This window comes from Diplotaxodon limnothrissa, linkage group LG3 (assembly GCF_057381915.1).
Source record: "Diplotaxodon limnothrissa isolate DT_005_m linkage group LG3, D_limnothrissa_male_GT1.1, whole genome shotgun sequence".
In the NCBI taxonomy this organism is placed as follows: Eukaryota; Metazoa; Chordata; class Actinopteri; order Cichliformes; family Cichlidae; genus Diplotaxodon; species Diplotaxodon limnothrissa.
The window spans coordinates 70,529,539-70,556,412 of record NC_140598.1 but is presented as its reverse complement, the minus strand read 5'-3'; the positions used below and the strand labels follow the sequence as shown (position 1 = coordinate 70,556,412).

General features: G+C 42.0%; 1 protein-coding gene across 2 annotated transcripts; it reads right to left on the bottom strand.

The window, feature by feature from the left end:
* Window positions 1–5,539: 5,539 nt before the first annotated feature.
* LOC146637681 (protein NLRC3-like) lies at window positions 5,540–21,906 on the bottom strand. 2 transcript variants are annotated; one of them, XM_085349764.1, is made up of 9 exons: window positions 21,867–21,906; window positions 19,056–19,191; window positions 16,759–16,837; window positions 16,131–16,359; window positions 14,189–15,989; window positions 11,595–11,771; window positions 9,262–9,438; window positions 6,718–6,891; window positions 5,540–6,042 (listed from the first exon to the last, which is right to left on the bottom strand). In XM_085349764.1, exons 2-9 carry the CDS (start codon window positions 19,163–19,165, stop codon window positions 6,027–6,029), a joined length of 2,763 nt encoding a protein of 920 aa, XP_085205890.1. In that variant the 5' UTR covers window positions 19,166–19,191; window positions 21,867–21,906; the 3' UTR covers window positions 5,540–6,026. The 2 variants fall into 2 exon arrangements, with proteins under 2 accessions (XP_085205890.1, XP_085205891.1); XM_085349765.1 differs by lacking the exons at window positions 5,540–6,042; window positions 6,718–6,891 and having other exon boundaries at window positions 9,190–9,438.
* Window positions 21,907–26,874: the final 4,968 nt, after the last annotated feature.

The window sequence follows — 26,874 nt, the reverse complement described above, 5'->3', positions numbered from 1 at the left end:
AACTTGTTTGTATGCTGGTGTGTAAATGTTCACACTTATCATAAAGTTTAAAAAAGTAGTAGGCGTGGTGATGAGCAGGAACAGGAGTAAAACTCCAGTAAGTGTACCAGTACTGTACCAGTGTGTAGCATTAAAGTCAAACTACAGTGGTTGTAGTATCAGTAGAGTAGTGTTAGTACTAGAGGTGGGAGGAGTAGAAGCAGGTGGAGGCACTGGCTTTAGGTTAGTACTGCCTTTCTCTGGCTCTCCTTTACAACTCATCTCCTTCTCATTTGCTGACAATGTGCAGAGCCATCATCCTTCAGAGCACACCGACTGATGACCCGTCAGCACTGAGCAGCCTGTACATCCTGACAGGACACGAAAGCAGCTACTGAGAGAGGACACGGGGCTCATTCGACGGTGTTACCAAAGAAAAGCACAGCCTGTCTGTAACTGTGGGGTGGAAACGATGCTCTGTTTCACTGAGGCTGTGCCAGGAAACGGTTCAATGCTGGGAATGACAAATGTTAGGAAGGTATCCTGCTGACTGTCCAGCCTTCACCTGTACACAAGACACCTGTCAAGGTCCTCGCTGGGGTTATAGTTGATAAAGCTTTCTAGCTTTTCTTGTCTATTCAGCTTACCTGCTTAAATCAGACCTTTCTGTTAAAGCTAATGCAGACTCCACTGATCCGCCCGCTCAGTGTGGACGGGAGAATAACCTGAACATGGCCTCTGGGACATCATCGTACTGATGTTATGAAGCGCTCAGTCAGGTTTTCTTCTTGATCAGACTGAGGGGCAGACTGAGTGTGTTTTGGTGCCTCAACATTCAGTCATATTCTGTAAAGCCATTTTCTGTCTGCATGCTGCACATAAACTCTTTGGACCAGAGTGCTGTGACACCTACACCTTACACCTGCAGGAGCTGCTCGGCCATAGAAAGCTGCTCTGTGAAGTGCACGGCTTTTTTGCCAGTGTTGATTTTATGGGTTTAATGTAATAACTAATTTTTCACATCATCGTCTGAGACGTAATCCCAACGAGGAAACCTGGAATGTAAAACTTGATGGACGCTCCAGCTGAAGAGTGAAGTGTCAGACTTTTAATGGATCTTTCAAGCATTAGCGTACTTACAATGGCAGAAACAGTGCCACGTCTAAAGCATAGGAGCCATCTTCATCTCATTCTTCCCATTTCATGCAAGTTTCTTCTCATCCTCAGATGGACAGAATTTGGTTTGCTGACTTCATTCAGTCACACCATACTAGAGCATAAAAAGTGGAAATAAACTGGTCAGTAAGAAAGTGTGATGCTTGAAAGTATAGCGTAAGGACAGCAGCAGCACTGCATTTACAGCTGATATGATGACTTCAGCATCTTTAAAGAACTGTGAAGGAATTATCAGTGCTAACACAACCTTAAGCACGTGATGTGACCGTATACACTGCTTACACTTTCAGTATCCTTACTTAAAGAGAACATCTCAGAAAAAAGTACAGTTAGCAAGAAGCTTTGAGAACAAGGCAGTGTTATTGTATGCTAACCACCGTGGTGGTGTAGCTTGTCCTGATAAAAAGTGAATGTGGTCACATTATACTTGTTAACTAAAATGAAAAAATAAAATAATTCCACTACATGGGTAAAGATATTTATGATATTTATGGAAAGGATACTATAAAAGTAACACTGGCCTTTCCATGAGAGAAACTTGAAGTACAGTATGCATGTTGAGATTAATGTTTGTTTAATATGTTTTTGCTACTATGTGAAGATGTGATGTTATTAACAACACAGAATAGACAGAAATAAAGATTTTCATACTCTTGGAGTTTTATGAAGAGTTTGTTGGGTTGTTCTTCTTTGAATGTGTGGATCGATGCTTCTGCGATTTATATCTTAATCCTTCAATTTGTAAAAAACATTTTGAATTCCGTTTGAGAAGATAAATGAAGGTTCTTGCGTTCAAGTGGAGGCTCTAGCAGACTGAGAAAGTAACTGCATAACTGTGTTATTCCTGCACCCATAGCAGCAAGTAAGTGAAGGCAATGAGGAGCGCTGATGAGTTCTCAGATCACTCAGTCAGTCTCTGAACGTCACCTTTATTGTGATCGCGCACTTTAAGCTTTCATGCCTGTATTTTTGCACAATTGTGATAATACTGTATTGAAAGAAATCTGTGCACAGACGAACATGGGGTGGCTTTGCTCAGGTAGTAGAGGAAGGTGCTTCAATCCCCGTCTGCATGCCAAATATCCCTGGGCAAGATACCAACGCAGAGTTGCTCTCCGAATGTGTGTGAACATTACACAGAAAGTGCTTACAGAGAAAAGTGCTTGCGTACACCTGAATGAGGCAAGTTCTTTAAAGTGCTTTGAGTACTATATAAGAACCAGTCCATTTACATCGCCAAAGCACTCAATACTCTCTTTACAAAGTTCTCTGTAGTTTGTTTCTCCAGCACCATATTTGACCGCGGTCAAGTGAGCCCTCACTTACGACCACACAGTCAAGCCAGCCGCACCTAAAATGTTGTTGCACTATTCTTATGCATATTACGGTACGGGTGCCGACTGGCTTAGAAACGCAGTCTTTTGTGTCCTGACACTATTGTACTTCACAATCCACTCCCAGTTTTGGTTCATCTCCACTTTTCACCCTGTGATCCACAGCCCAAATTACTGTACGGTTTTCCGGAAAATCAACAGTAAACTTTACCCAATTTACAGTACTGTACTATATATTTTCTCATCTTTGAGCTCAGATTACAGGAAAACTGTAAGAGGTGACACTGATATTTCACTGCATTCTGACTCTGGGTGACCCCCACTCTTCACCCTGTGATCCACACCCAAACTTACTGTACTGTTTCTGAGATTGCTGTGTTAACCCTCTCAAGGCAGGCGTTGCAGATTTGCAACAGTTAAAAGCTAACAACCTGATTACCCCACATACATATTTTATGAGTTTTTTTTACTCAGAAGCACCACTGCAGGTATTCTTTTGTGCATTAGCAACAAAAACGTAATTTGAGCCTGAGAGGGTTAAGTATGAGTATGACAAAGGCTAAGAAAATATACTGCCTAAAATAATATCAAATTTAAACAACAAATTACAAAATTGCCACACCTGCTGTTATTGCCAGGTGTTCGATAGAGCATTATTTAGTCATAAAAAATACATATCATTGAAATATCATCAGTAAAAGAAATACTCTCACTATGTAAGACATGTTAGCAAATTCAGTTAATAAATAATGTATCAAATCTATACAGATGTTTGAAGGTATAATGCAAAGCATGTTTGTTTCTTATGGCTTACAAATGTGTTTGCCTTTAACATAATTTACATTTCATTTATACAGTTTCACAGACGAAACAAAATAGGTTTCCTGAACTGTTCTTCGTGGCCCAAATTTTGAATCCTTTTGAGGGGGATGCATTATCCATGAAGGTGGGCAATTTGTTCATTGATCTCTGACCCTCGCTGACTCTGACGCCTCCTAATTCTGCTTCCAGCCTCGCTGATTAATTTGTTGTCACTGATGCTGTCACCAGTTGTACACAACATCTCTGTTTGTCCACCAGTCTAATCTGTAATTCAGGTGAACCCAGAATTACCTGCATCTTTGTAATGTTTCAGAAAATATACAATATATGTTGATGGGCATTGTCCCACTTTTCTTTCCTTTATAAGTAAGAATCTCTGTGGTTTTAATGACAATTCATATACAGATTGTGGAGGACATTTTATTCAACACTCAAAAAAGTTCCTCACCAGCAGACTGTAGTACAATTTCAGCCCACAGTTAATAAACCCATCCAATGCAGCGTTATCAGAGAAATTATGCAAGTGTTATGTTTGTATGTGCTGGTAATCTATTTATCATTTATCATGATTCCTGCTCTGATGATTACTTTCTTCTCCTTCTGTAATTTTAATAGATAAAGGATGTTGAACATTAAGCTCCAAACAGGATGAATGAGGAAGACCACAGAGGAGAATCGTGGATGTAGTGAAAGAATACATGCAGATGGTTTTTTTCATGGTGGAGGAGCAACTTCTGATACCATCTTAAAGAAAAAACACATAAAATTGAAGAGTAAAAATAATGACAACAATATGTCTAAATTTTTTATTAATTCTTTAGAGCAAATGCAGTCTTGTCATGGTCAGAGTTGCCCACTCATATTTAACTAATTCAAATACAATTACTGCATTTAAATGCTTATGTTCTAATAAAAGGCATCGTTTAATACTTCTGCCATGACAACCCAAATAAATCAATGAGAGGGAAACGGGAAGATTAGTCATCAGGCAAGGTTTACTGTTCATTTACCATGCCTTGATAACAGTAAGCTTAACAAAAGAAAAATGTTGGCGACGAGAACCGGTGTTCTGTCAAAACATCCTACCGTAGCGTAAATTTATAGTCTTGTCTATCAATCCGTGCTACCTTATCAGAATATGCTACCTTACGTGGTTAATGGCTCTGTCGTATAGGTAGCATGTTCAGATGACCCAATCACACTATTAAAACATGCTTCCTGCTGGGATTTATTTAGGTAGCATGTTCAGCATGTTCAGTGTGCGGCTTCGACCTTCCCCGTGGTGCTTACAATTACCCATGGCTGTAATGCAGGTTCATTCAATCTTTGGGAGTGCAGTACCTGGAACATACAAGGACAAGGTTGATGTAAAGACAATAAATTCAATGAGACAGGAAGGACACAAATTGGCGTTAAGTAATAATTTGCCCGATTATCAATGTGTTAGTTTGCATCTACTTTACAATTATGGGCACATGATATGATAACGATATTTTAGCAGTTCAATGATAAATGTATAACATTAATTAAGGTGGGGGGTGGACAATGGCTATTACACTCGATGCACTCCAGCTGACTTACCTTGGTATGAATGACGACGTACTCACAGTTTGGCGGCTTGAAAATAGCCAAATTTTGCACTTGTAAATTGGATGTGCGCCTCCAGTGACTTGTAGTTATGAAACTGGTTCCCAGTGTAAGCGCTTACTCCACAAACAAGATACATGAAGATATCAGGGTAGGACAGTGGCGGTAAGTCGTCTGGGTCTTTACTCCACTGCCGTATTTCATATGGGTCCAGATTTGCAATGCACTCTAATGTTTTCAAGTGCTGCTGCTTCGCCTCTGGACGCAATCGGTCTCTATACCGTCCGTTTTCTTTGGAGCTGCTTTTAAACATGTTTCTTGTCGTCGTCGTTCCAACACAGTGCGTTTGTTTTGATTTGTGGACCCGGAAAATGGCGCAATACATTGCGGCGTGAACCAGGTGTAGGACTGAACTCTCCCACACACATCACATCACTATAAGACTGGACTCTCACACACATCACATCACTATAAGACTGAACTCTCACACACATCACATCACCACACACTCTGGTTTTTCTTCATGTGCACTTCCTTATAATCTCTTTCTGCTATTTGCACATTTTTACTGTAAATTTCTAAGTTAAATCTGTACATTTTGTAATAACCTGTAAATTGTAAATACTGTAAAACCACTGTCATTTAATGGTCGGGCATTGCACAGCTACAAGCATTTCACCTCATGTCATACTGGGTATGGTTGTGTGTGTGACAAATAAAATTTGAATTTGAATTTGAAAGTCTTTCCAGGTGAGTTTGATCCAGGAGGGTCTGAAGCCAGAGTCAGACAGAGACTGTGCAGAGACTGTAGAAGGACAGAGCAGCAGCAGAGCAGTCCAGATACACTGATGATCCTCTGTCAGATCCAGAGGGACACACAGGGATGATGCTGGACTCTACATTGTGTCTGACAGTGGAGCTGTTCTCAGAGCAGTTCACTCTGCAGCACTGACAGTCATCTGCACTTCTTCTCATTCCTCTGTCAGTCACTGCTGGATGAAGCTCTCCTCTCCACCTCCCAGTAACATGGCCCAGTCAGAGCGTCTCTACACACAAGCTGCTGCTGCTTCAACCTCTCTGGATCATCAGGACACAGCTCCTCCTCTCTCAGCACACACACCGTCCTGTTTACCATGACCTCCACCTGCAGAGAGAAGAAGGAAGAGCAGAGGAGATAAACGAGTGTTTCCAGAGACTCTTCATCAGCTGTCAGTCAGTGATGCAGCACATCCAGTATAAAGAGCAGCAGGGACTTCAGTGCTGGGACTGTACTAGGACTCATTGTTGCTTCACTTTTTCTAATCTTTGGATTTTTATTGAAGTTGATGAAGATGTTTTTCCCTCCTAGTTTGAGTTTGGACTTTCATTCATTAGAAGAACCTTGGTGTGTCCACTCTGAGCTCTGTAGGAACCCCAACAACAAGCCCAACAATCCAGATGGACGGTTCCAGCTGTTAACTGGAGGAATTCCATCCAAACATCTGCTCTCACTAAATTCTTCCTCACCTACAGACTGTGTTCTTCACTGCTTTAAACTTGGAAACGAATGCAGTCATTGGTCTGCGTGCTGCTTTGTTCAGAGAGCTGATTGGCTGTTGACAGTGTTTGATCAGAGCGTGTCAGCCGTTACCATGGTGACCATAAAGGTCAGAAACAGGAAGTGTTTGTGTCCAATCCTGAAGCCTGTCACCATTCTCCTCTCACAGCTTCACTGAGAAGCTGCAGCTTTACAGGAAACACTGGATCTTTGTTTCATACTGACTGTGTTTAGTACAATACTGCTGACAGCACCACCCACTCACTCCATCACTCTACTGACCTCAGAGTCTTCAGTCTGTAGTCTGGACTCTGCTGAAGATCAGACAGCTGCTTCACATCTGGATCCTTCAGGTTGTTTCCGTACAGGTTCAGCTCTTTCAGATGGGAGGGGTTGGACTTCAGCGCTGCTGCCAGATAATCACAGCTGATCTCTGACAAACCACAGTCCTTCAATCTGTATAGAGAATGAAAGATGTAAGTTTATTAGACAAAGTGTGAGCTTGAAATCATTCAGTGTTTCATCATCTGTTCAGAGCTGAAGAAGGTTCAGAATGTAGAAGTTTAGAAAATGGAAACTCCAAACAGCTGAAGCCAACAGGAAGCAGCTTCAAACAGGAAACTGTGCAGAGTTTCAGACTATATGTCCTGATGCAGCCAGTTGGATTTTGGAGATTTGAATCTCTGTTCTGTGACTAAGTCCTTGAATCATTTCTTCCAGTTGGTCCAACAAGACAGACTAAGTGTTGGACATGTGTTGTGGCTCCATTAGGGGAGCTTCTAAATGTGATGTGATGGCCCCTCTGGGTCTGTCAGGTCACAGGACTGAAGAGAGCTCAAACTGGGCACACAGTTGTTCCAGTCTGGACCAAAGACTCTATACTGGGACTGAGGGACTGCTTTGACTGCACCCACTGGGACTTTTTAAAGGCTCATGTTCTCACTTAGATCATCGATTTCTACTTACATTTCTTTCTGGGAAAAATGGGGATTACTTTGGAAACAGGAAGTATTTTCCCCAATAAGCAGCCCTGGATTAGTAAATCACTCCAACATGTTCTCAGGCAGAAGAAGCTGTCTTGTTATGAGGGAGAGAAGAAAAAGATTGAGGCACAGAAACTTGTTGAAAGAGAGATAAAGCAGCTAAAATCAGGTGTAAAAGTAAAGCAGAGGATGAGCTGAATAAAGGACACTCAAGGCTGGCTTGGAAAGGAATGAAGTCCATGGTGGGGATGCAGAACAAGGAGCAAAGATGAATGTGATGCTGAATCAGCAGAAGACTTGGACTCATTTGATTCCAGCTTTGATATCATTGATTTCAATGAAGAGCTTTGTGATTGTAGCAAAGGGCTGGTAGCTCTGAGAGTCCCACTGATGAGGTGTTTGTGTGGAAATCTCTTAGTGGGACCAAAGAGAGAAAAAGCCCTGGTCCTGATGCTGTGGGAGGGAAATGATTGAAGTGTGCTGTGAGGAACTGACTGGGAGATTTTCACACATTTTCCAGTCCTCCTTGGAACAACAGGAAGTTCCCAGCATATGGAAACAAAGGTTAAGTGTCCTATGGCACTCAGTGATGATGGTGCTGTGGCCCCACCACCTCCACCTCTTTGTAAAGGAACTAACTGTAATCTGAAGCTTCAAATGGAACTAAGACTTCCTCCACTAGGTGGCAGTGTCTGATGAGAAAGTGTTAGTGGAGCTGGCCTGGAGTCAGAAACAGGAAGATGCAGGATTTGGGCTGAAATGGGGAAAAGTGGTTCGCACTAGTGCCTTAAAGCAAGAAGGTTGTAGGTTGAAGCTTGTTGGCCTTTCTGTGGAGGTTGGATGTTCTCCCACAGTCCAATGAAATGCTGCTTAGGTTCATTGGTGCTTCTAAATTGGCTGCAGGTGTGGATGTGAGAGAGTGCTTCTCTGTCTCTCTCTGTTGGCCCTGTGATGGACTGCTCACCTGTGCAGGTGGGCCACGCCTCTTGCCCTATGACAGCTAGGGCACAGGCTGCAGCCCTGTGAGCCTAAGCTGAATAAACAGTTAGCAAAAATGATCCATAGATGGCCTGAAATCCCCCAGTTAGCAGTTTGGTAGATAGCTATGACATGCTAATCCCATCCAGCAGCTGTATTCTACCTGTAAGCTGATCCCTGCTGAGCCAAAGCACTTTTTCATATACAAATTACAACCTTTAATAGAAACCTATTGGTCAGCATCTTATTAGCCTGCTGTTAGCTTCATTCCACAGAAAACTGAGAGAAACTAACAGAGTTGATAAAGAATAAAGAGAAATGTGCTGATTTAAAGCCTTTGAAGTGCTTCAGATGATCTCTGTCCACTTCTGTCCACTCATTCATTCATGTAAGCTTTCTAATGCAGCTTTGATCTTCACAGTCTGCTTCATGAAACTCATTCTAACCCTGAATGTCAGAGTGTTCCTCCTTCTCTTTCCCATCATTCATGCTGGCAGTGGAGGAGATTTGGATGTTGGACTGTGTTTTGGATGATGTGTGTATGTTTGTGTTGGACTGCTGTCTGTAAAGCAAACGCACATTTTGCTTTGGATTTCAGTGTCAGACAGACTTTAAGGTGGAATGAAGAGTTTGAGAGTTTCACAGTGAATTATCCAGTGGAGGATTTTTCTTCTTCTTTGAAGGTTTGAAATGTGAACATTGTTCTGCTGCAGTCAATGGACTAAACCAGAGAAGAAGAAAACAGACTTTACCATGAAGATCCTCAGTGTGGATCAGTATAATATCAGCCTGATGTCTGCAGTTTAGTGTCAGCACAACTTTCACATCATATTCATCTCAGCACAACTAAAACATGCTGACTGACCTCAGAGTTTCAAGTCCACATCCTGGACTCTCCAGGAAACCACACAGATGCTTCACTCCTGAATCCTGCAGCTTGTTGTTCCAGCTCAGGTCCAGCTCTGTCAGATGGGAGGGGTTGGACTTCAGTGCTGCTGCCAGATAATCACAGCTGATCTCTGACAAACCACAGTCCCTCAATCTGTATAAAGAATGAAAGATGTAAGTTTATTAGACAAAGTGTGAGCTTGAAATCATTCAGTGTTTCATCATCTGTTCAGAGCTGAAGAAGGTTCAGAATGTAGAAGTTTAGAAAATGGAAACTCCAAACAGCTGAAGCCAACAGGAAGCAGCTTCAAACAAACACAACAAGAGAAAAAACTCTGAATGTTTCACATTAAAGTCGTACATTTATCATAAAAACAGGACAAAGACTTGAAAAAGTCGTGTTTTTCCTTCCAGGAACCACAAGGCTTCACTTTTAAAGGTGAAGTGTGAAAGAAATGGACATATTTGAAGTCCAACACCTTTTTCCAGTCACATTATTAAAGCAGACAAACTACAAGCTCATTTTCATTCCAACAAGTCATCTTCTGACCTGGACTAACAACACTGGTCTCTATGTGCAGCTGGCTGTGAGACCAGTGCTCAGGGAGCGTCTACAAAGTGCAACACTGAAAGAACATCACACACTAATTTGCTTCCAGCACTTTCACACAAACATCTACTGTCATTATTGTCACCAAACTCTGTGGATCCTTTATTGCAAATTCAAATGGGATCAAATGGTCAGACAAAAGAGGGTTATGAGGAAATATGATGAAATGTTGTGTATTAGCAGCAAGTTATTGAATCATTTTCCTCAGAAACCAAACAAAATGATTGACAAACATGTTTTTACAAACTCAGTGTTGGACTTGGATCAGCAGGATAAGCTGATGTTTAAAGGCATTTGAGTCTCGCTGTATGAGAGTCCAGTTATTACTCAATATTTATGGATGATGTTCTTTCTGTGTTGCACTTTGTAGACGCTCCCTGAGCCTCACAGCCAGCTGCACATGGACCAGCTGACATTACCCAGCATTAGAGGCGGCTGTAAAAAAATGGATTTTCCTATTTAAATGGTTTTAATTTGAATAAAGCGATGTTGATTCATTCAATCCTGAATCGATTTTTAATATAAATGTATTTTGCCAGAATCTCAGGTTAAAGCTCCCAAAAGTATTTCAACAACAAGCAAACAGATAAAACAGTAAATGAGAGCAGCTAAACACACAAAGATGGAAACACAGAGCGTGGATCGTTCACTCGACGGCACGTACACGGACACGCCGTCGGGGCTGAAAGTGGACAGCTCACAGATCCTGAAGCTGCAGGTTTCATCTGTCTCCAACCAAAACTGAGTGAACCAGCAGCAGAAGAAGATCCAAACTACGCTTTACGTTTGATGAACATCGTCATGAATTCTCTCTGACTTTGACGTTTACTTCCTGCACAGCTCTCTCTCTCTCAGTGTACTTCAAGAACAGTTTACCTTCAAAAATCTGTTTCCTGCATTATTCACTGCTTATTACGCACCAGTCTGCTGTTGTGTTCACTGCTGTCGGCCTCCCAAAACAAAGCCTCATTTCTGCTGTTCAATACTGAAGAAATGTAAACCTTTTAAAATGATGACAGATTACAAACTCTCAGCTGTGTCTGTAATCAAACCTCTGTAACTTTGCTTCACTTCAGCAGCATCAGCTCATGTTCACATGTTGATTCATGGTTTGCTTCAGTTTTTGATGGACTGCAGAATATTTTGAAGGTTATCTGCTATAAAAAGCCAGAACAGGAAAATCTGCTTCATGTGTTTCTGTTTGATCCTCAGTGACTTTGACACAAAGGCCTCTGCTGTGATGATCACACCTCTGATCAAGTCTCACAGTGTCAGCTTTGTTTTTATACATATGGATATGTGCTGATAAATGATCAGAGTTATAATATTTCCCACTGTCTGCTGTGTGCCGTGACCTTTGACCTGCTAAAGACAGTCAGCTGTGGATTATTCATTGTTGTGTCTGATACTTAGAACTGTGAGGAAGAACACTACACAGTTAATCAGGGTCCCCTCTCTCTGAATCAGGAAAGGTGGGCAGGCCGCGTGTGGGCCGCGGGCCATACGTTGAGTCTCACTGTTTGAAATGTGAACATTGTTCTGCTGCAGTCAATGGACTAAACCAGAGAAGAAGAAAACAGACTTTACCATGAAGATCCTCAGTGTGGATCAGTATAATATCAGCCTGATGTCTGCAGTTTAGTGTCAGCACAACTTTCACATCATATTCATCTCAGCACAACTAAAACATGCTGACTGACCTCAGAGTTTCAAGTCCACATCCTGGACTCTCCAGGAAACCACACAGATGCTTCACTCCTGAATCCTGCAGCTTGTTGTTGTAGCTCAGCTCCAGCTGTCTCAGATGGGAGGGGTTGGACTTCAGTGCTGCTGCCAGATAATCACAGCTGATCTCTGACAAACCACAGTCCCACAATCTGTATAAAGAATGAAAGATGTAAGTTTATTAGACAAAGTGTGAGCTTGAAATCATTCAGTGTTTCATCATCTGTTCAGAGCTGAAGAAGGTTCAGAATGTAGAAGTTTAGAAAATGGAAACTCCAAACAGCTGAAGCCAACAGGAAGCAGCTTCAAACAAACACAACAAGAGAAAAAACTCTGAATGTTTCACATTAAAGTCGTACATTTCTCATAAAAACAGGACAAAGACTTGAAAAAGTCGTGTTTTTCCTTCCAGGAACCACAAGGCTTCACTTTTAAAGGTGAAGTGTGAAAGAAATGGACATATTTGAAGTCCAACACCTTTTTCCAGTCACATTATTAAAGCAGACAAACTACAAGCTCATTTTCATTCCAACAAGTCATCTTCTGACCTGGACTAACAACACTGGTCTCTATGTGCAGCTGGCTGTGAGACCAGTGCTCAGGGAGCGTCTACAAAGTGCAACACTGAAAGAACATCACACACTCATTTGCTTCCATCATCCAACCTGAAGAGGAAACAGAGACGCCTCCCCTTCAAAGTAAAAGCTGCTCCTTTTGGACACAGTATCAAAGAAAGTCTACAGTATAACACAGAAAAGACAGAACAAAGTTTTGGTTGTTGTTAAATTGTGCAGAAATGAAACTACACTAAGCTCAATTATGTGACAGACATTTCATCCCATGTCAGTTTGGCCTCATCCTGGGCCGGATTATCCAGCACACACTCTGACCACAGGCCCAGGGGCCACGCACAGCTGGCTCCATCCAAGAGACAGGAAACAAACCAACACAATAAAAAGCACCATGTGATCTTCTTACATCTTCAAGACAAACATAGTAAAAACATGAGCATATTTGTTTCCTGATAAAATGATGTGACAGGTAGAACAGAGTAAAGTGGTGGTGTTACAGCCTTTCTCCCCTCTGCTGCCGAGGCTGTTAGTCTCTCCCAAACTCAGCTACAGGACTTCCAAATGAATGAAAGCAGCAGAAGTGGCTTTACAAATGAAAGAGGAAGAGGAGAAGAAGAGGAGAGGGAGGCCACCCTGACCATCACTCCAGCTGAAAACATCACACTTCCATTAGAGTTGGTGAGGAAATGTTGAGCAGGATGAGCTGCTGGCTAATCTGGAGGCTGTAGCAGCAGCTCACAGTCACAGTGGATTTCCACTCATGAAAAAGCTCTGGCTGCTTCATTTCTCATCTCATATCAGAGACTTTAATGCTTCACTGAAGCTGTACTGTGATGCTTCCATATTCCAGTGAGGCCTCCATAATGATTTCAGCTGTTCTGTACACACACTGTGTGCCCTGTATGGCTCAAAGTCTCTGCAGCCTGTTTTTATCTGCTATCATCAGATCTTCATCATCCTCATTCACATCCCTCACACACTCTACAGCCTCATCAGCACTGACTTCATCTTCACTGACTGATGGAGCACAACATGAACCTGTGGAGGCTGAAACACTGTCCTGTCAAACATCTCCCCATCACCACTCCACTTCTGTCAGCCTTTAAATGAACCCTGCTCAAGTCTGTCACTTCTGTTTGGAGCCAAAAGAGGTTAAAGATTACGCCACTACATTCTTGTCTAGAAAATATTAAAGTGTATTTGGTGACACACAAAAAAGGGTAAAAGTATAGTTTGGGTCCACACATGTCCAAACCCTGGTGTGTAGGCCTACTTAGTATTGAGAAAAGCCCACTAAAAGAACGCCCACCAGACCAAAGCAATGGTGTTGACTTGATCAGCATTAACCCCGCCCCCTGACTTTGATGGGTGAAGCTGACAAATAAAATGTATTTATGAACAGCGATGCAGGGCCAGGAGTAGCAACGTGAATTAAATAAATACATCATTAAATAATTCATTAAATGTGTCAGTAAAATAATTAAAATAGAAAACAAACCAACAAAATATGTAATTAACTAATTTGAATTGTACATAAATAAATAATGAATTATTTTAAATGAAATTAACTGATAATTCATTATCAATATATTTTTTTAATTAATTACTGAAATAAATAATTCATTAGTGATGTATTTATTTAATAAACCATAAAATTATTGCTAGTTTACTCAAAATAATTTTAAGACATCAATATTAAAGGTTAAGTTATGATAATGAATACATGCAACTATAACTGATGACATAAGAATTTGGATTTTTAAGCTAAAGCGAAGCTGCTGACTCACTTGGCATGTTACTCTCAAACCCTCCCTAATAACAATAACATAATTACACTTTAGCCACAAGAGGGCAGCAGCATTAATACAAGTCACGTGTATATAAAGGTACAGTGATTATATTACAGTGATTTTGACAATAACAAAACAGAGGTTCATGGCAGTGTGTTTTTCCATAACATACCAACCAAATTAAATAATAAAAACTTTATAACTTACAGAGCTTTTTTAGAGACTTTGACCACTGGCAGCAGCCTCAGAAGAGCCTCCTCTGAAGCAAAGTATTTCCTCAGGTCAAACACATCCAGATCTTTTTCTGATGACAGTAAGATGAAGACCAGAGCTGACCACTGAGCAGGAGACAGTTTATCTGTGGAGAGACGTCCTGAACTCAGGGACTGTTGGATCTCCTCCACTAGAGAACGATCATTCAGTTCATTCAGACAGTGAAACAGATTGATGCTTTTCTCTGCAGACAGATTCTCACTGAGCTTCTCCTTGATGTACTGAACTGCTTCCTGATTGGTCTGTGAGCTACTTCCTGTCTGTGTCAGCAGACCTCGTAGGAGAGTCTGATTGGTCTGCATTGAAAGACCCAGGAGGAAGCGGAGGAACAAGTCCAGGTGTCCACTTGGACTCTGTAAGGCCTTGTTCACAGCACTCTGGTGGAGAGATTGGAGTTTTGGTTTATTAAATAATTTAGACCACATGGACGTTGTTTGTTGTTCTTCCAGCAGATTGAGTCCAGAGTTGATGAAGGTCAGGTGGACATGAAGAGCAGCCAGAAACTCCTGAACACTGAGATGAACAAAGCAGAACACCTTGTTCTGGTACAGTTGTTTCTCCTCTTTAAAGATCTGTGTGAACACTCCTGAGTACACTGAGGCTGCTCTGATATCGATGCCACACTCTGTCAGGTCTGGTTCATAGAAGATCAGGTTTCCTTTCTGCAGCTGATCAAAAGCCAGTTTTCCCAGAGACTCAATTATCTTCCTGCTCTCTGGACTCCAGTGTGGATCTGTCTCAGCTCCTCCATCATATTTGATCCTCTTGACTTTGGCCTGAACCACCAGGAAGTGGATGTACATCTCAGTCAGGGTCTTGGGCAGCTCTCCTCCCTCTCTGGTTTCCAGCACATCCTCCAGAACTGTAGCAGTGATCCAGCAGAAGACTGGGATGTGACACATGATGTGGAGGCTTCGAGCTTTCTTGATGTGGGAGATGATCCTGCTGGCCTGCTCCTCATCTCTGAATCTCTTCCTGAAGTACTCCTCCTTCTGTGGGTCAGTGAACCCTCTGACCTCTGTCACCATGTCGACACACTGAGGAGGGATCTGATTGGCTGCTGCAGGTCGTGTTGTTATCCAAAGGCGAGCAGAAGGGAGCAGGTTCCCTCTGATGAGGTTTGTCAGCAGCTCATCCAATGAGGTGGACTTTCTTGTTTCAGTCAGGATTTTAGTTTTGTTGAAGTCCAAATTAAGTCGACACTCATCCAGACCATCAAGTATGAACACAACCTGGAAGTCTTCAAGCCTGCAGATTCCTGATTCGTTAGTTTGATTAAAGAAGTGATGAACAAGTTCCACCAAGCTGAACTTTTCCTCTTTCAGCACATTCAGCTCTCTGAAAGTGAATGGAAATATGAACTGGATGTCCTGGTTGGCTTTGTCTTCAGCCCAGTCCAGGCTGTATTTCTGTGTTAAGACTGTTTTCCCAATGCCAGCCACTCCCTTTGTCAGCACTGTTCTGATTGGTTCGTCTCTTCCAGGTGAGGCTTTAAAGATGTCTTCTTGTCTGATTGTTGTTTCTGGTCTGTCTGGTTTCCTGGATGCTGTTTCAATCTGTCTGACCTCATGTTCATCATTGACCTCTGCAGTCCCTCCCTCTGTGATGTAGAGCTCTGTGTAGATCTGATTCAGGAGGGTTGGGCTTCCTGCTTTAGCGATGCCCTCAAACACACACTGGAACTTCTTCTTCAGTTGGGCTTTAAGTTCTCGTTTACAGAGTGGAGCAAATATTTCTGAAGGTAAGAAATTCAGAAACAAATATTATATAATAAATATCATAGCCTTTCAGTACCCTGAAAGGATGAATGTCTATTTGTCCATTTCTTGAGCTATTAGGAAAGATCAATATTCAGTCTTTAGAGAAATTCTCTTACTGCTCTGCAGATGGTCAGCCATCTCATGCTGCTTAAGTCTCCTCAAGAAGTGGAGTGTGATCTTCAGAAATGCTTCTCTGCAGCTCTTTCTTTCATCTTCATCCTCACCTTCAAACATCTCCTCATCCTCCATCTGGCTCTTTAAAGTTTCTGGGTGATCTGGACTCAGAACCTTCTGGATCTTCTTCAGCTCGTTCTTCACAAACATGGTGATGTTGTCCTCCAGCCGCTGGAAAAGAAGACTATATGAATTACCCAGTGGTAAATGGACTGGTTCTTATATAGCTCTCTTTGATACTCTGTGCACACAAAGCATTTATACAACATGCCTCATTCAACCAAGCACATTGTTCTATGCTTAAATACTTTCTTTCACACTCTGATGGATGCATCAGAGGGCAGCTTGGGTTTAGTACGTTACCCAGTACATTTGCCAGCCAGGGTTTGATTCACAAACCTTCTGACTAGTAGCTGACCTGCTCCCCTCCTGAGCTACAGTCACCCCAATCTGACTGAAATCATGGAGCCCAAACTCTGACTTATGTTGGACACACTGACAATCCTCTGGTCCACAAAGTGCAGCATAGAGGTGACTGAAAAGAACAAATGTAAACGTAGTACTACAAACCATAACCACAGAGTCCAGGTGTGTTTGATGTTGCTGTGCAGACTGACCAGTGGAAACCTCTGCTCTCTGCTGGTCCACTCTGTGGAGGAGTAATGTATAATTAGCTCATGTTATGTCTGTCCACACACAGACACAAGCTAAAGGTCCATGAAGTGATGTTTGGATGGGTTCAGTCAATCAGATGACTGTCATGGTGAAGCTTTGCTAGTCCTGCTGATCCCACTGAGAATTAACAACTCAGTTTCCAGATGTCTGTAGTTTTCTGCTCAGTTTCTTTAGTCCCAACAGCTCTTACCATCTCCTGCATAAAGCTTTCCCTCCATGCTCAGATGCCCTGGAACAAGGTGCTCTCTTTATATCAGTGACTGGTTTAAAGGGACAACTTGCAGTGCTCGCCAACCTTTGTGTCAGCAAAAGTAGTTCTAATGTTTCTTACATTTATTACATTTTTTACATTTTTACACACACAAATCAATGAACGCAAAAACATAAACTTTCCAGATATTTTGTTTCACAATGTTACAAAACTCAGTTCAAAACTACACAGTCTGATTTACAAGTACAAAATATTTATGACCACAGTTTGAGCCGATGTATGTCCCGAGTCTGTGGACTCAGTGGTTTTGTTTTGATTGTTATTGTCTTTTGTTACAATTTCATTCTGATTAAGATTTTCTAGTTCTGAGGTTTTGGTTTCTGTGTTCCCTCTGTACTGTGTTAGTATTGTGTCTCTGTGTTCACTTCCTGTTTTATTTTGACAGTGCCATGTCCTACGTTAGTGTGTCTACTTTTGCTTCCCCTTGTCTGGTTATGTCCAATGAATCCTGCTGTGTCTCCCTTTTCTCATTCCCTGATGGCTCTTTTGTGTATATGAGCCCTTTGTTTTCTCCTGCTTGTTGCTGGTTCGTCTGTGTTGTCTCCCCGTGTCTCCGTTTAAGGTTTCAGGTTAGTTTTTTGGTTTTTTCAGTAGAGGTTATCTTAGCTTCTGCACAGGCCATCTCCACTGCACTTCACCGTTGCAATACAGCTCACTCACGTCACAGCAGTGTCGGCATCTTGGGTCCTTTATTAAATTCAACATGGCTCGCCCCGCTAGCCGTGACATAAGATGTGAAAACAATATTTAAGGTGCAGGGCCAACAAACTGAGTCTAGAAATAAACTCAGAGTTGATTGAATTAGCATTTTGAATTGGCTGATCTGAGTTACTTCAATCAAGTCTATGTTCACTTTGAGTTAAGTTTATACGTGATTGATGTAAAAGAAAAAAGCCATCATCAGCAAATGATTCTGATTTAGCAGGTTTTCAAATCTAAACGGTACCCATCCCTAGCTGGCTGCAGTTAAACCTTTACTTAAAAAGCATCCCTAGACCCAGCTGTCTTAGCTAATTATAGGCCAATCTCCAACCTGACAATCCTTGAAAGAGTAGTTGGGGGGAGACAATCAGAGGGGCAGTGTGATGATCTTTGGTTACAAACTACCGCAGTCAAGTCCAGAGGTGGGTAGTAACGAGTTACATTTACTCCGTTACGTTTACTTGAGTACGTTTTTGAAAAAAAACTGTGCCATTAAAGTACCTTTTGTTACTTTAATGGCACACATGTTAATGTTAGCCATTTAAATATTAGCAGTTAGCTGAGGCCACAAGAAGAAGAGGCCCTAGAAGAACAATGGATGATAAGATTAGATTTTCAAGACTAGGCAGAGACGTGTTTTCCTTTACTGTCTCTTACAGAGGAGGGAGCAGATACCAGACGAGGCCACGGAGGTACGGGGAGGATTCGCAGCAGACAGCAAGACTGCCACATCCATGCGAGAGAGCGATGGCTACGATAATCTCTGTTTTTGTCTCCCTATATAATGTTGTACAGCCCATTTGAGGGTTATCCTCTCTGTGAACCAGATGCTTGATTTCACACAGAGGTCCACCAACTGAATTTGATCAGTTATGGAACGATTTACCTCGACAGGCTCCTTCACTCGCTGCTTTCAAACCTCCTTTAAAACACACTTTTACTCCCTGACCTGACCTTTGACCCAGTGTGACATGTTGACTCACTACCTCAGACACCTTAAAAATAGTCTTTTTGTTTTTTGGTGCTGCCTAAAAGAACCGTAAAATATCTGTCCTATATACAGTTATGTTCATATATTTTTGTGCTACATCAGGAAACTCAAAAACATAGTTTGTAATATTTTAATCCTTATTTTTAAAACAGTTTTTGTCATTTTTCTTCTCCCATTGCATCAAAAATCATTATTTACACTGAATAAATGAGTCAGCAGCTCTCTTACATTGTTGCTGCAGGTTCATTACTGAAGTCTGGAGGTGTTCCTTTGGACCAGTCACTCCTCACAGACACACAGCTGGATGCTGCAGATCCTGCTCCATCCTTTTCCTCCATCTTCTTGATGTCAGGGTGGAGTTAGTCTGAGAGGCAAACACACACACTCAGAGGTGCTGTTGTACTGGAAGCATCACACTGACGGGTTTCTAAAGTTCTCATTGATCATTTCATGGAGTTTCTGTGGTAAACACTGTCCTGTGACGTATGTGTTATGGTGAGGGTCATGAGGGCTAACCAGCCCCACTCCTTACTCCTCATATTTCAGCCTGAAGCACAATAACAGCCTAAACCTAACCAGGAGGCTGTAACCTCAAAGGGACTTCATGGTTAGAAATAAAGGTTCAATGAAATGAAGCAGATCATAAAAACATGAGTTCCAACTTTAAAAGAAGCATCCACACGATGACGGCACAGCAGAGGAGCACTTTCTCTAACACACTGATTCAGTTCCACTGACACAAGGACACACACAGGAAGGCACACACACACAAGCCTTTATAAGAAACAACACAATCATCTGCGCTTGACTTGTCAATCCAAGTCCTTAGCCCATGAGCCCGCGGTATCAGACCACAGATATTCCCTTACTTTGAAAAAATAAAGACAGTTTTCAGAACAGACCTGATGTTTATGCTACAGCCTGTTTACCAATATAATCAATATCAGATATCAGAGCAAAAGAAACCTCGGTGATCAGGACGCTGGGACTGAGAACAGGAAGTGGCTCAAACGTCACAGTTTCATAATGTCACATTGAACTCCACTCACCAAGGGCGTAGATTTGGCATGGACGGAAGGGACGTGTCCCCACCAATAATTTGATCTCTTCGAGTAAAGAAAAACAAACCCGATAGTAAGAAAAAAACGATCTGTCAGCGTCTCGTTCAGCGAGCGGAGCAGAAAAAGTTAAATTACGTTCTCTACTGGAGTCCTACATCATGTGACAAATATGGCCAATGTGATTGGCTGAGCCTTTCAGGGAGCTCTGTTTAGTTTCAGCAGCGGCAAACCTGCGCTGCGAGGAGGAGAGGAGGATGGCAGCGCAAAGGAAGAACCTGCATATAAGAAATTGTTTTTCAAAGAAACCTGTAAGTCACTTAAAGTCAAGTTCACTCATATAATGTGTCCGTCACAATAACGTTACAGGCTATGCCGGGGTTCTCACACAGCTGAATAAACTGCTGTGTGAAAACAGCAGTTTATTCGACCATCTACGCCAGCGTCCGGTTATATTTTAGACAGCAAGGAACAGACGGCAGGTGACGTAATTCTGAAGGCTAGACCGTCCAATTTCACAGTCGCTCATTTCCGGTCTACCCGGCTTTCGGAGGACCCGGCCCACTTAGACCACTAAGGCCGCGTCCTCAGGTGGACGCAGCCTCTGAAGTTGGACACCCCCGGCCTGTTTCCGGCTGGACAATAATAACAGTGACATTTAACTTATTTTATCCGATAAATAAACACTGTAAGTTTCAAGTTTTTTGTATATATATATGTACATGTATCCCCCCCCCTCCCCCCCCAGCCCCTTTAGGTCTCCCTAATTCTGAGGTCTTATGGTTGGCAAGTAGGTGCTAGGCTTGGTCCAAATCAGTCTAAAATTGTATGTAACCACGAATAATGTGATTCCATGTCCACCAGGAGAGACTGGACAGTATAGATGTAAAACAAATATGCCAGCAGTTCATTTCAGCTAACGAGAGGAGCAGGCATGTGTTTGTTGTGTGGGCATGTAGTCCATATCTGTTGCTGTAACAGTAGTTCATGTTTAGAATTAAACATCCCAGCTCACTGATTTGATAGAGGGCAGTAGTGCCTGAAATGTTGCATAATGTTGCTGAGAGATCATTTACTTTGTGGTAATCTTAGATGAGTAGTTTTATGGACAAAACCCACCAGATCATTCAGTGTTCCCTTAGTGCTAATGTATCAGAGATGTTGGCGTACTATAACTGAAGTAATGTTGTTAAGTCCTTAAAGTCATATTCTTTTATTGTCTTGACTGCATTTGAAGCCATTTTTACTTTTGTATGATACCTGATTTATATGGAATATGGCTGAAGTAAACTAAAGCCTGAAATACTTAGTCAGTCATTTGCTTAATAGTAATTTAACATCACATAATTCACATATAAAACTATGAATTGTAATTTTAAACGGTTTAAAAGCATGTAGAATAGCACATGTAGGCAAGTATATTTCTCCTCTTTTTATCAAGAAGCAAAAACAAAAAGGAAAAACTAAGAAACGGGGCAGGGGTCGATGGTTGAATCATCCGTCCCCACCAATGCCACAACCAAATCTACACCCTTGCCACTCACGGAGTTTCTGTCGCCATTGTAGTTTTTAAAGTCCCGTGATAAAGGCGGGTCTTTCTGTGAATCCGCACGCTCATTGGCTAATAGCTCGAGATTGACACATCGTTATCCAATGAGCGTGCGGGAACTTCCGACATAAAGTTGTTTCCTTTGAAAAACCAAAGTCTGATTATTTTTGCCTCCACTGACGGAGCCTGTTGTTCCCGCCACAGAGACACAGTAATGTCAGAGCGGTGTTAACACTCACCCTGCCTCAGCACAGCTCTCACTCTCCTCCTGCTCTCTCACACTAAACGGAGGCTCAGCTAAACTCACTTCCTCTCTACTTACAGGAAACCAGCGCTCAGAGGAGCCGACCGGCCTCACATTTCACCCACAGACACGAACAGCGTGGAATTATTTTATGTCATAAGAAGAAACATATTCATGTAAACACTCACCTGCCTCAGCTCCACCTTCCTCCTCCTGCTGCTCTGAAAGGAGGCTCAATACTTTCACTTTCACTGCTGCTCCCTAAACACAGAGGATGCTGGGACTTGTAGTTTTTTCCTTCCGGTGCGGTCTTCCTCTTTGTTTGTTTGTGTTTGTGTTCAAGTTATTTCGATCATGTAAACATCAACAGAACACGTGAAGCCACACAGAGTTTGTATGTCGAGGTGGGTAGGAGGGTTTGAGGGTTTGGGGAGGGGTCAGAGGGAAGAGGTCTCTCAGTCTTGACAATCCACATTGATGGCATTGCATCTTTCAGCGTGTTTGTGGGTCGATTTGGATGCTCCAGGTGTGAGAGCAGCCACTCAGCCTCTGCTGCAGATGTGTGTCACAAGTTCATCTGGCTGTAGGCTATGGCACTTGGCCACAGGTGGCAGCAGTGGACTGGCCTCCATGTGAGACTGCTCCAGCTGCTATGTGATAGTCCAGCTGCAAACTGAAGATCATATGCAAGTTTTGGAAATTAAACTGTGTGAAGTAGTCAGACTCGAACGTCAAGGAAGGTGGTAGGGAAGCAGACTATGCAGACATTTTGGGTTTCCAAGGTGAGCAATTTATTTGCAGTGAACTTAATTTAATGTATAACTTAACAAAACTTTCCCCAAATCAATTCATTTAACAAAACTCAACATAACATGGCTCTGGTGACACAGCTCACCTCTCCTCTCTCCTGCATCTGGTAGAGACTGGCTTTAAATAGGGCCATCAATTTCCCTCCAATTGCCCAGCCAGTACCACTCACTCAACTGAGGGATCTAAAACTCTACTCAGGTTATCTAAAAACACAAAACCTCTACACACTTCTAATATGCACATTTACACAACTAAATGGCAGTATTAACAAAAGGAAAAACATTCAACAAATCCCTTTAAACATTAACACAAACAAAAGGAAGCATCTCTCTGGAAAAAGAAACCCCTCCACATGGTTTGACCTGATGATGTCATGTGTGACATGATCAGGACTTTAAAATGAGGAAATGCCAAGCGGGCGTTTCCCCACACCTGACACTCATGATGACTGAAAAGACAAACAAAGTATGAACAAATGACTTAATCTGTAACATAATAAAGTATAAAGAAACATAACTTAGTATTTGTCTTAATTTGCAGAGTGTTTGATTTGCCGGCAACAAAACGCTTACACAAACAAACCCGGGATAGTGAGTGAAGCAATGTTACTTGACAAATGCAAATCATAGCAAATACATAGAAACAGAATAATGTGTACAATGTGCAAGAAAAGGTAAACACATATGGGACAAATGGAGAGAATTGCAACTGCTCCTCCACTTTGTCACAAACTGTACAATATAAAGCGCCTTGAGGCGACTGTTGTTGTGATTTGGTGCTATATAAATAAAATTGAATTGAAATTCAGAATATTCTTAACTTAGCTTTAAAACCAACCCAATCTAACTCTCCTCCACACTCACAAACAAAGACAAACCAACTGACACATCTGAGTCCCTCACTTTCTTCAATCCACTCACTCTCACAAGCTCCACTTAGTCACACTGGCTCTGTTTATTACTAATTACTATTGTCTCCCCAGAAACACTTCCGTTTTCTTTTTTCCTATTTGTGTTTTTGTTTTTTGTGCTTTTGCAGCGTTTTTTTTTTATTGCTGGTGTTTTCTTAAGTTGCAGTCCGTTTGGCCTCTCAGGGCCACCGTAGCTATAGGCCAAAAATAAATACATGACATCATTTCAATCAGTTTAAAGGTTTATTTGCAAGACACAAAAACAGAAAAAATTAAAAGTTACAAATGTATTGTGCATGAAACAGGAATTCAAACGTGGCTCAGATGTGTGTCACAAGTTAATCTGGCTGTAGGCTATGGCACTTGACCACAGGTGGCGCTAATTGACTTGACTCCATTTGAGTGCGCACAAAGTAAACTGCACACTTTAGTTGTGAAGCGAAAACACTGAAATCGCAGTAATAACACGTACGAGGGGAACGATAACGAAGACAAGATGCTCCTGATCGTTACTCTTGCTGTCCTGTGAACAGCATCGGCGTGGTGTTAATGGTTTGCTTTTGTTTTGGCGATCGCCCCGTGAATGAGAATATGACCAGGTAAACCCGCGACATTTTTAAATAGTTTGTCGTTCAACAGCAACAAGACTGACGGAGTGTGTTTGAGGAAACCTCACAAATGTCACAGATGAAATATTTGGTGTTTATTTGCTGGTTTGTCGGTAGCAGCTCCTTCAAAGTAAGTCTACCACACATCTGTTTGACCAACGCCAGTTGATTTGGATCACCGGTCCAAACAATTTGAACGATTGTTGTGTTACCTTTTGTGTTGAGTTTGACTGATATTTGCTGGATAGCAAATGTTTTAAAGCTATGCAACCTTTATCTGCACATAGCAGTTAAACTGTTTAGATCAATCTTTATTGATACATTATTTATTTATGAATTACTGTGTACACAAGAATAAGTTAATGTATTAAGATAAACTGGCTGAAGTTTTTGTATTATTCTTGTGATTTTTTTTTTTATTGGCCCTGTTTATTTACAGGCCAGGTGACCCTTTAGGGGTTTAAAATGCCGAGCCAATGAACGGCTGGGAGCAGGAATCTTTCTTCACTGAAGCTTCCACTTCCACGGGTCTGGTAGGAAGTTGTCCAAGCCAACAAAACAAACAGACAAAAAATCCATCTATCAATCACCTGGATCACCTGTTGAGAAAGAAAAAAGAGAAAACAAGCAAACAAAAGAGAGCAATATAATAAACAACATCATCGCGATGATCTATGTGAATATAACTGTAAATACTAAATATTGAATATTATTGTGCAGCACGTAAGATCGACAGCACACAGTGTGCTTTGAGGTAGCAGCCAAAATGCAAGGCAAGTTTATTTATATCGCACAATTCAACAACAAGGTGATCCCAAGTTCTTTACAGAACATTAAAAAACAAAAACAGATAAAAAGCATGATTTAAACGTGACATGCCCGTGAGCTCCGCCGGCAGCCAGCTGTGCCAGAGTGACCGAGCCCCAGGCTGAGAGGCCAAAGGCACCCCACCCCCGAAGGAGCCCGAGCGAGTCCCAGGCTCCAGGCCCCGACAAGCAGTACCTGGACGCCCATCCCCGGACACAAAGAACCACCAATGCACCGATGTCTGAGGGCGTCTGCCACTGGCAGGGGGAGTGGTGGGGGGAGATAGGCCTCCATACCTTGGAGGGCCTGAGATGTCCCCAGAGAGGTGGCGTCTGATACCCAACCTGACATATGGACACAGACAAACAGGCACACACAGATACAAACATCCATTCCCACCCTCATGCTCTCATATGCAGTTACTCAGCAGCAGGTAAGCGCATAGCCCCTCCTGGTAGCCCTCAATGTCTACGTGTATTTAAAATTGAGAGGTGGGCAACGGCGCCAGGGGTGAGGTTGTACACCCTGATGTGATTCTGATCTTGGAAACATTAAAGACATTCATAGCCAGACTGCTGACTTTGTGTTTTTATTCAGTCGCCTAACAGAAGTGCAGTGAGAAACGATTTACCCCATCCTGATTTCTTAGCTATTTGCATATTTGCCACACTTACGTGTTTCAGATCGTGAAGCAAATTTTTATGATAGATAAAGATGACCAGAGTCAGCATAAAATAAAGCTTTTACATGTATTGCTGGGAGGTCGGCAGCTCCCTCCACTGCTTGGCCCTCTGTGAAAAACAACTGGGATCCAGCTTCCCTGTGATGCTGAATTATATAAGTGGACAAAAATAAATAGATAGAAGGATGGATGATTGTATTTTGTGTACAATCATTGAAGTGTAAAAAGGGTTGGCCCTCCGTGGTGCCCTAAGCAAAGTTTGATTTTTGGGGCCCTTTAATAGTGCCAATAATAGTGATTAATGATCACCTACTATAAATGTATTTCATTTTCTAATGTTGATGTTGTTGTAATCCACAGTGAAAAATGTCATAAAAACAGATAACAAATTTGCAACTTTCATGAAAAATGTTTTCATTAATATTAAAAAAAAAAAAAAAAAAACACCTCCCCCTGCTGGCCACACAGAGAAACAATAGATAAAACCTGAGAGCTGCACAGTTGCAGCAGTGTGGTTTACGTCATTCTGTTGTCAGCCTGTTTTACACATCGGTGGTTTCTTATTGACGTGTAAAAAGATCTGAAATCGTAGTAAATTCAGCTGCTATTGTGGGCTGGGGATGATTTACACTTAACATTTTAATAACTGGGTATTGAATGTCATAGGCCCAATGTTCCCTCTAATTTTTCACGTGTCTGAGCGAACACACAAACTCCCTGAGCGGTTCCTTGGACCACTGTGAGCGACAGCAGACGTGTGCACTGTGGTCACGCCGGCATCGAATCCATCCAAGTTTCATGGTTTATTAAAATAATCAAATTACAGCGTTTACATTTATGTTAGACTACTTTTAATGAACTGCTTCAGCCCATTTACAATGAAAATGTAAAAGAAATCTTGTTCATGACCTGTGTAGTATGTTAACACTGTTGGAAGTAAAAATAACTTGAACTCCAATTTCGAAAACACAACTTTCTTTTTTTTTTTTTTTCATAAAGCTCTGACTTGTATTATGAGTCTGTGGTCTGGGAGAGAGTCTGTAACTCTCTGTCTCCAAAATACAGTATATAATGACCAAAGCTGGGCAATTAATCAATCAATCAGTCAATCAATCAATCAATCTTCATTTATAAAGCACTTTTCATACCCCACCCCACCCTCCAACTAAACCCCCACACTCTCATTAACATAAACGATCATGAATACACACATCTCTCTCCCCCCCTCCCACACACACACACACACACACGCACACACGCACACACACACGCACACTTAAAGAGTAAAATTGGGCTGGGTATGCATGAGCCAAGTGAGGAAACACTATCACAGGGAGCCGTCTGCACCGGGAGCCTCCAGGCTGGGCACACAGCAGGAG

Bases quoted from the DNA above. Each gene is read 5' to 3' on its own strand.
- LOC146637681 (XM_085349764.1), bottom strand. From the start codon at position 19,165: ATGGAGGAAAAGGATGGAGCAGGATCTGCAGCATCCAGCTGTGTGTCT. The intron at 15,990-16,130 runs GTAAGAGAATTT...TCTTACCTTCAG, and splicing joins GGCTGACCATCTGCAGAGCA to AAATATTTGCTCCACTCTGT. The intron at 11,772-14,188 runs GTAAGTTATAAA...TTCTTTATACAG, and splicing joins AAAGTCTCTAAAAAAGCTCT to ATTGTGGGACTGTGGTTTGT.